This window comes from Engraulis encrasicolus, chromosome 2 (assembly GCF_034702125.1).
Source record: "Engraulis encrasicolus isolate BLACKSEA-1 chromosome 2, IST_EnEncr_1.0, whole genome shotgun sequence".
Taxonomy (NCBI): domain Eukaryota; kingdom Metazoa; phylum Chordata; class Actinopteri; order Clupeiformes; family Engraulidae; genus Engraulis; species Engraulis encrasicolus.
The window spans coordinates 45220512-45230896 of NC_085858.1; the positions used below are offsets into that span (position 1 = coordinate 45220512).

At 44.8% G+C, this 10385-nt stretch overlaps 1 protein-coding gene across 1 annotated transcript in view; it reads right to left on the reverse strand.

Annotated features, from left to right (window-relative positions):
- Positions 1 to 5754: 5754 nt before the first annotated feature.
- tbc1d17 (TBC1 domain family, member 17) overlaps positions 5755 to 10385 on the reverse strand; it is a 21417-nt gene continuing 16786 nt past the window's right edge. Inside the window, exons 15-17 of the mRNA XM_063189327.1 lie at positions 10107 to 10217; positions 8190 to 8276; positions 5755 to 7558 (exon numbers count right to left, since the gene is read on the reverse strand). Of these exons, the coding sequence (XP_063045397.1) occupies positions 7373 to 7558; positions 8190 to 8276; positions 10107 to 10217 (384 nt within the window). The 3' untranslated portion in view covers positions 5755 to 7372. The remainder of the gene's footprint in view (positions 7559 to 8189; positions 8277 to 10106; positions 10218 to 10385) is intronic.

Genomic DNA, 10385 nt, shown 5'->3' on the forward strand with positions numbered 1-10385 from the left:
GAGAGAGAGAGAGAGAGAGAGAGAGAGAGAGAGAGAGAGAGAGAGAGAGAGAGATGGATAGATGACAGGGAAGGGTGTGTAAAGTGAGCGAAGTAAAATAAAAGCTCAACAATGCTGCCGGCTAAACAATAGGCTCAACAGGTGGAGAGAGGAGCGAGAGAGAGGCAGAGAGTGAAGGAGGGGAGGAGAGAAAGACACACAAACAAGAGGGGGAGTTGCCTGTAGGGACGCAGGGACAGAGCAACAGCTTGTCTCCGACGGTGAAAGAGAAAAGAAGGAGAGGAGAACAGAGGAGGGAGAGTGTCAGAGAATGGGGGCCGCGGAGTGAAAAAGGTCATCTTCAAACTCTGACAATGAGAATGAATAGCAATTGGGCCGTAAACGGCAGTTGACAATGGAAATCCTTTTGGAATTAATACATATGCCATCAATTTGTCACATCTCCCCCTTTGTGAGACACTCCAACATACTACATTTTGGGGTCTCTTTTTCACCTTAATCCTCGATTAGGCAAATTTTGTTTTGGTAAATGTCTTCATTTGGTTAAAATTTTTGAATTAGTATATATTATTGGGACCCAAGCACTGGTGGCTCTATAAAAGCCTATTACTCAAAACACAGTACGTTTTTCTTTCTTCTTTTTCTTCTTCTCAGAAACTCAGCTTTTCCAAGAAAAGCAAAATAAGCAAAAGCACTCTATATATTTTTTTCATATTAACAACAATATAATGTGACATGGTATGGAGTAATATGTCAGAAAGTCTTAACTAGTTGGTGCGTGATTTATTCCATTCCACGGATACAGTATTTATTCCATTTTATTGGATATCCTTTTCACACACATTTTTGATCAGATATATCCAATCAGAAATGTGTTTTGAAATTTCAAATGATCCAAATGAAGTCCCCACCTGCTCTGATAAGTTACTGTATGTGGAGAAAAGGACAGAAAAATGCATGATTGCTTAATATAAACAGTTTTTTTTAGACAGGCTTGAATTCTGAAGTATGAAACCTCATGAAAAATTTTGGATTTTGGAAAATTGTTTATAGGGGCAACCCTCCAACCCCCTCCCCATCTTCAAGCAGGAGTGTGTAACTTTTGCTATGGCCTTTAAAAAGTCACACTTGCACAAGTGCACCCCCCACCCTGACACACACACGCGCACATACACACACGCACACAAACGTGTACACACACACACACACACACACACACACACACACACACACACACACACACACACACACACACACACACGCACAAACACGCACACACACAGACACACACACAGACACACACACACACACACACACACACACACACACACACACACACACACACACACACACACACACACACACACACACCCTTCGCTTTCCTAGCCAGCTCCTCACTCTCTTAGCCCCTGTGCTGTGCAGAATCTCATTGTCAATGCAACCTGAACACGGGGCCGTCAGGGAGGGTCCCCTGGGGGCCACAAGGGGAGCCCGTGGCAATCTGCTGCTCCTGTTTAAAGGGGCCGAGCAGGGCAGGGCCATCAGAGGGGAGGCCAGGCAGGCAGGCATGGAGGGAGGGAGTCAGGCAGGGAGGGAGGGAGTCAGGCAGACAGTGAGGGCAGGGAGAGAGGGCAGGCATGCATGGAGGGAGGGAGTCAGGCAGGGAGGGAGGGAGTCAGGCAGGCAGTTAGGGCAGGGAGACAGGGCAGGCAGGCAGGCAGGGAGGCAGGCAGGGAGGGTTGGTAGGGCCGGCGTTAGGCATAGGCACACCAGAAGGTCGCCTAGGGCGCCAAATGTCTTGGGGGCACCAGAAATGCCCAAAATGTCCCACAGTGTTAGAATGTCAAACGAAAAAAAACTCTTTAAATACACTTTACAAATTGATAATGATTTTGCACGGACACGACATAGAATACCTGCGTTCTATCAAATGTATGGCGCTATGTTTACAGATGACAATTTCTAAATGCACAAAAAGGGAAGGGGTGCTTGCCTAGGGCAGCAAGTTGACTAGAAGCGGCCCTGAGGGGTGGTGGCAGCTATGTGCGGCAGACAGTGGAGCCGGCCAGGTCAATGAGCCGTATTGTCTCCCTTTTACAAATCAGTGTCAGACAGCAGAGAGGCCGCCTTCTGTTCAGCATTTGGGGGGTATGGGGGGGAAGAGGTGGGGGGTGAAGGGGGCAGGGGGGGCGTGGTGCTGCTGCACAAACATAACAAACACACCCGCCCGAAGCAAATGCGTAAATACACCACCATGTGGGCTACACACATAACAAACACACACCGTCAAATGCACACTGGCACATGCACATGCACAACTTGCAGAGGGTTTAATGTAACTACTGTACACAACAAGGAGTAAAATTGATATTTACGTATAAAGAATATTTGCAATAAACATAATACTTAGACTTACTCAACCATGATGCACAAAACACATTGTTTAAAAAATATGTATTTTAATTACATCTTGTCTTTTACTGAAGGTCTATAGTATTTGAATTATTTGATCTTCTCACATCATCAGTCCAATATGAGTAAAAAATAAATAAAATGGAATAATCAGGGGCTTTAGGTTTTAATCCACTACATTACAAGCTTTCAATTTTTTTGTTTTTCATAACCATAACCAACTTTCACGTCACGTTCAGACCTTGAAAACACATTGAATGTGACCCATGGTCTACAGTATAACGCTGACCTCATGTACACTGATTGTCCATTTTGTTGAGTTGCTCTAGTGCTGCTCCACAGGATATCGTCGCAGTATCTGAGTGCTGTATCTGTCAGTATTGGATTTTACGTTTGAATCTGTGAATCTGTGTATCTAGTCATTGTGAGGGTTTGGCAAGGTGATGACACAGGTGATTGGCTATAATGTGCAGTTAAACAGTTTGAATGCCACAGTTGGTTACACAGCTTTGCTAATGGTGCCAGGATATTTCTCTCATGTTATAGCCTGGCTTGCCAGGGTACATTCTGCAATTGATATTTTCTTAAAGGTGCACTGTATGGTGGCCAGAGAAGGTATTGTAACTATGCTGCTCATTGAAACTCTGCCTATTGCGAAATTTGAACTTTTCATTAATATGTTCTAAGTAATAAACTAATATTTATCAGTATGACCAAAGTACCGTAAGTTTTGTTGCTAGAAATGACTATTTCTGAAAATTCAAAACGGCAGACATGGAGAAGATCCACCTTTTCATGTGTGATTCCTTCATTTTATTTTATGGTGGTGGTATTTGTGAATGACAAAAAGACCAACAAAGGTCGGCGTCTGCGCCTTGAACTTAATGCTCGTGTATTGCTTGGTGGTATTTGTGAAAAAGGTAACATTTGTGAATGGACAGCATGAATTCTGGCAATTTCCTACTAAAAATATTACACAGTGCATCTTTCACACTTTTCAAGCAGACTTGCAATCAAAGCTCCATGAGTGAAACCTGATTGCTAGCAGTAATACAATCTTGCTTAAGGTGAGGGCTGTGTGCTGAAGAGGGCCCCACTTTACCACTGTCCTTTAGACTGTCTTTGATGACGCTTTCAGCCTTAGGCTACAGCTGATGAGACGACCATGCCATGCCGTGAGTGGCCGCGATGAATGCCTGCACCTGTGCCTGCACCTGCACTCACCTGCAGGCAGTGATGGATGGGCTAAATGGATTCATAGTTACAATCTAGTGCCACATAGGCCTATTCCTAATGACGTTCCTTTGCCTGCCCAATTCAGCCAGGTGATTGGCTGGTTTAATCATCACTGGTGAATTGGACAAGGTCATTTGGAATATGTGGCACTAGATTGGAACTCATGAATCCATTTTTCCCATCCCTGCCTGCAGGGCAATCTGGTGACCATACACCTGTGGAGGAGGTGGTGGTGGCGTTGGTTATGTGGTCCTGATGTGTGGTTATGTGGTCCCAACAATCACATCAACAGCATGTTGGTATCTTTGAAAGGTCACAGATTTTGTTTTCTGAAACTTTTACTATCTGCGTATGAGCTACTTGAAAAATATTGAGTAAACTATTGAGAAAAGTTACTGGATCACCCTTGCGACGCAGAATAGGTTTCATGACAAATGAAAACCTTCAGTCTCAGTCCATGATGATCAGATTGCTTTACTGTCATCTTCTATACATGTTTTTCATTGAACACACATTCTGAAGTCATTATAGGGTGACATTTTGAGTCGCCTTGTTGCCAAATCCATGGTGATATTTACCGGAATGTGACCTGAAAAGCTTCTAAACCTTTTAGGGTATTGAAGACACATGAAGCAGCTATACTCATGAGCTTGCAAGAGCTTAATCTGGGGTGTATTGGTCATAAAAACCCCATTTGAGGCGACACTGAAAACAGACTGAGTTCGAATGAAATATTCATTACGCTTCTTCTTCTTTCTTTTTTTTTACTCCCTCTTAGTCGCTTTGTAAAGACAGCTGAGGTCAGGTCAGTTGACATGCATGTGGGAAGGGACGTGGTAGATACACACACTCTCTCTCTCTCACTCACACTCTCTCACACACACACACACACACACACACTCAATCGCACGCACTGGTAGGAGGCCCAAGTGACAGACTGTCAGGCAGGTTGTTTAAGCGCCATGCTAAATTCATACGTCCCAGCTGTATTCAAACAAACGTGGCGTGAAAGGGGAGGGAGTGGCAGTGGAGAGAGGGAGGAATGACTGAGAGAGTAAAGGCAGGGAAAGAGAGAGCGCGCGAGACATACTGAGAGAGAGAGAAAGAAAGAGAGAGGGACGGACGGAGGGATAGAGTGAGGGAGGCATAGACGGACAGCAGAGAGAGAAAGAGGAGCACTGGTGTCATGAGAGAGGGGTGTGGACGCCTGCCCGCCCCTCATTTTCCACCTCATTTGGCAGGACAGTGGAGAACAGTGACCCCATTCACCCTGCCTTTCACCCCTCTCAGACACCTGCTGATAGAGAGAAAGAGAGGGAGGGAGGGAGGGATGAGAGAAAAGAGGAGGACAGCAGCGGGTGGGGTGGGGGGCTGTGTGTCGTGTTTACAGCCGGTGGGGTGGGGTGACGGACAGGGGAGCGGGGTGTCTAAATTCGGTCACTTAACACCCAGTCGTGTCCAGGGAAGCCCTCAGGGGGGTTGGGGGCGTACAAACGGGTATGTTGTCCCGGGCCCACATAGAGAGGGGCCCCAGAATTGAGTCTTCATTATTAGGTGGGAGGCCCTTTGAAATTACATTGTCCCAGACCCAGCCAGCCAAAGCTGGCAGCAGCGGTCCGTCCCGTCCTTGAAAAGTCACCAACTGAGGTTGACATGATGTTTGACACTAGCAGAGAAGCGGAGCGGACCTCCAGTCTAGTCCACACACAGGATTTGTGCACACACACAGATCGTGCCAAAAGTTTTTCAGCACAAGCAGACCCTAAATTCACCCTCAACAAGAACTCACCACAGGGATGTGTGAAGAAGTTCAGTGACCATGTGAGAGTGCACTGTCACTCCATAGATTATATACAACTACCCAGTCACTCTGAAACTGAGCCACATCCTAGTAAAAAAAAAAAAAAAGTTCAGTTGTAAGCAACTGAACTTCTTTTTGAACCTTGAAGACCTGACCTTTTGACTTTGTGAAGAGAAACTGAAAATAAAAAAACAGCAACAGAAACAATTTTGGGAAGCAAAACATTTGGGAAGATAATACTTCTTCAGAGTCGTGACGTAGAAGGCAGAGTATGCTATGCAATAATCAACTCAAGTACTGTATGGTGGATTTAATCTTTTATTGATTATTAACTGCATCTTTCACTACACGTGTAGCAAACAGACGGGTACAGAAGAAATCCGAGTACAAGAGAGAAGGTGCAAAGGAGGATAGCACTCGCTCAAGAAAGTATAAAATAAGATTTCATCACTCCTATGAATATGTTGTCAGAGGTCCCCAGGTTTCTTTCTTTCAGTTCTGTTAAGGTTTTTCATGAAATCCATGTCATGTCTGTTTAACAGTCAAACCAGGTCCGTTCCCCTGTTGTTTTCATTTATTTATCACCAGTCGGATAAATGGAGATTAATGTCATGATTACCTTGTATTTATTCATTGATTTATTTTTTTTAGAAAAGGCGGTGAGGACTAAAGCATGCAGCATTGTACTGGGCAGGGATAGCATCACGCAGGAGGCATCACACTGTCAGTGAGTGAAAAATCTCATTCAGTTCCCTTCCTATGATGTGCAACACACACACACGCGCGCGCGCACACACACGCACACACGCACACATACACACTTAAATACCATATACATAAAAAGAGGAAAAAAACATAATCTTAATCATACAACATGTATAACGGGACGGGGTCATGGAAAAGGTACATTTTATATATATATTTATACGTATATACTTGCAGCTTACCAAGACAAGTGACAAAACACCACAAAACAGTTTGTGGACTGTTTTTTTTCTTTTCATAGCATCTCCATACGCATGTTAGCCTATTATGTAGCCCTTTCGAAGAAGGCCACAGAAAATATGGACCATTAAAAAAAACGTCCACAAAACGTTCACATTTCCCCCCCCCCCATTGACAAACCAAGTTTAGACGTTAAGGGACAAAATGGAGGCATAACTGGTGATAGACGTTCATAGGAGTATTGACGCCGGTACACAACTCAGGGTTACTATAGCAGTATGCAGCACAGCATAACATGACATAACATAACATAACACATTACAGATTCCTTCCACAAACTGGCACACAAAACACAAAGAGAAGTCCAGCATCCATCTGTGTCTCACCAACCTGCCTGCTTTGTCCTGTCCTGTTGTCCCATGACATGATATCACAACATCAATCAACATGTCAAAACAAAAAAACTTGACTTGACTCAATCACTCTGCTACACTTCATTACACAGTGTATTAATAACCGGAGTGGATAAATATCAAACTGTTATATTTCAATGTGTCGTATTGAGATTCTATAATAATAATAATCATCATCATCATCATAGGCTTATGTCACTATCTTCAGCAATAAATCCCTTCATGGTTCCTGTGCATATGGTTCAGTAAAAGCTGCTCTACTATTGCACACATCCCCCATCCTCGTTTTACAGTTCTCTGATGTGTATGAACACTGGTAAATGCCTCTTCACCTACTACGCGTGCAAATGCACGACCGCTTAAAATATTATCGAAAATGTAACCAGCTGACCACCAAGTCACTAATACACCATTACCAAAAGTGTAGCCAAGTTTTTATATGGTTCCTATGCATTTATACACATACAGTACGGTCATTCATGCGTCTCCACTACAACCCCTTCAAAATTTCAGTTCTATTTAAAAAACACAAGCAAGCCCACTCCTCTGTAGTCTATAGTCAAAGTTATGGGTAAGTAGGGGGCGGGCGCTGAGCCTCACTGTAGCTGCCCGATTGGTGAGAGGCTGAAGCAGCAGGCTCTGATTGGTTGAGCAGCCAGTCCGTCTCCTGACTCTGTGACTCTGAGCCGTTCTCATCCGGGGTGGGGGGAGTGTACAGGCCTAACACCTCCTGAACCTTGACAGGCAAATCCTGAGAGAGAGAGAGAGAGAGAGAGAGAGAGAGAGAGAGAGAGAGAGAGAGAGAGAGAGAGAGAGAGATAGAGAGAGAGAGACAGAGAGAGAGAGATAGGGAGAGAGAGAAAAAGAGAGGAAAGGAGAGAGAGAGAGGGAGAGAGAGACAGACAAAGAGAGAGACAGACAGACAGACAACGAGACAGAAAGGAGCAGATTTCAAGAATCAAAAACAGAAGACAACAAAGGGAGAAAGATTTTGACGCGAGACATGAGAAGGGCGAGCCCCAAAGAGACAATGAGCACGATCTCGTCTGGACTTCTTAAAGAGGTGACTCGTGCCGTGTCGCGTCGTGTCAGGTGGTGGGTGTCATGGGTGTGTGTGTGTGTGTGTGTGTGTGTGTGTGTGTGTGTGTGTGTGTGTGTGTGTGTGTGTGTGTGTGTGTGTGTGTGACACCACGCGTGTTGTGTGCCTTGAGGGTGTGTGTGTGTGTGTGTGTCGTGTGCCTTGTGTGTGTGCGTGCCTGTGCGTGCGTGTGCGTCGTGTGCCTTGTGTGTGTGTGTGTGTGTGTGTGTGTGTGTGTGTGTGTGTGTGTGTGTGTGTGTGTGTGTGTGTGTGTGTGTGTGTGCCTTGAGGAGGTCCATCTCACCTTACAACTTGCCAGCTGCAGGTAGATGGCCTCGGCACCGCAGACCACCTCCTCCAGATCCAGTTTCATGGACAGCTCATTGATGTGCTGCAATCACAAACACACACAGAATGAAACACAGAGGCAGACACGTCACGTCACACAAACACACACAAACGCGCCACACTTGGCATCTGTTTCACTGCTCGTGACAAAAACACCTGCACTTCACTAGGCCCACACTTCAATAGGCCCGCACTTCAGGATATGCATGCATTGTGTGCAAACGCACCCACGCACATACAGTACTGTACAGTCATACATGTGCTGCTAACATGTGCTACTACTAACATATGCAACCCACTAATCACATTATTTCACAAAAAGTGTCTCAGATTCTGTTTTTCAAAGGATGGTTACTAAAATAACGCTCACAATCAAGGAAGCATGTACACACACACACACACACACACACACACACACACACACACACACACACACACACACACACGCACACACACACGCACACACACAGAGGATAACTAATACTTTGACATGGAAGTGTGCAGTACACAGTGGCGTGCACAAACCTCGTTTTGGCACCACCTCGGCCCTATCTGCACACACCTATGGCAGTACACACAGGGTGGATTCCAATATGCGGACTCCTGTCCTCGGTCTGTGCTCGCGTTTCTCTCCTCCATGGTGATGACAACAATAAAAACCCCCGCTGTCAGCCTAGCCACAACAACTTTTGGGGGACTATTCTTCATTCACCATCCCGCTTGTAAATGAGAAAATGACATAAGAATTGAGCTTTTGCAAGATATTGAAATACAATTCTGTTGTCGGTGACGTCATCACGAGGCCAAAAGGAGGCAAGTGAGCAAGGGAGGACGGGAGTCAGCATATTGGAATGTACCCACACACTCACATACAGCATTTTCAGGGATTCTTAACCATAGGGCCACGGACCAAAGTTAGGTCGCGCTCACAACCTCCTGGACCGCAGACAACCTTCAATTTTGCACCAGTGGGCCGCGATGGGCCGTGGGACCACTAGTTATCAAATACTAGTGTGCGTCTTTTCCCTCAAACGCAACACTGTCATAACGCAATGACCACACCCCGCTGTTTGATGGAGGGCGATTCATTCCGAAAGACAGTAACACAGCCTGTGATGGTAACACACTTTGCAGTGGGCTACCGGTGTTCGGAAAAAGAGAAATTACCAACCGGTGTCCCGGTTCCGGTTACCAGCTGATTTGGCGACGTCTTGACCTAACATCCTCGTGTTTTAGTGGTCGTTCAACGGTTAGGCTACTTAAAATAATTCTAGTTATTGAATCTTTATCCCTTATCCTTGTCCAGGTGTCCCCAACATGACAGTCCTTTTACGAATTTGCTTGATAGCCTACTGGAAAGTTTTCTGTCAGGATGTGGAATTTCTCTCCCCGCGTTGCGTTTCCACTGGCATAGAAAAGCGTCTTGAGTTTACGAGCAGCAGATTCATTACAAAGCGCAAGTAAAGAGCTGTCACGCAAACTTGTCAGAGAGGCCTTCAAATATGTGAATGACTATCTTGCTAAACTGTGAGTGGACTTGATGAGTGAGATTAAATGACATAAACATTAACATTAACATTAATTAATATAGGGCCATCCCTTGTGGAAAAAAAACTTCCGTAATAGCCTATTTATTTATTTATAATTTATATCATAATATAGGCCTATTAGCCTATATTATATTATCATTATATTGTATTATATAATGTAATATAATGTAATATGTAATATAATGCAATATAATATAATATAGCCAAATATAGGCTAATGTAATAATATATACATGGGTAATATGGGCCCCGGGACACTGTGCACTGGAAAAAATGTGCCTCGACATCAAAAAGGTCAAGAATCCCTGACATACTGTACACACCTTGAGGATGGTGTTGAAGTCGTGTTGGATCAGCTCCCCCTTCTGGGCCTCCAGGATACTGCAGGCCATCAGCAGGTGGAAGTTGGAGCACGGCAGCTGGGTCCACATCACCTGTGACACGCGCGCACACGCAAACACACACACCAATGAATAATTAATCAGTGGTATTGTTTTGACATGGGGGATTACACAGATTCATCACGATTCATTATTCATCAGTTGTATTGCTTTGCAGTGCTTATTCCCATGACTTCGGCACATTTTAAAATGTCTCTTAGT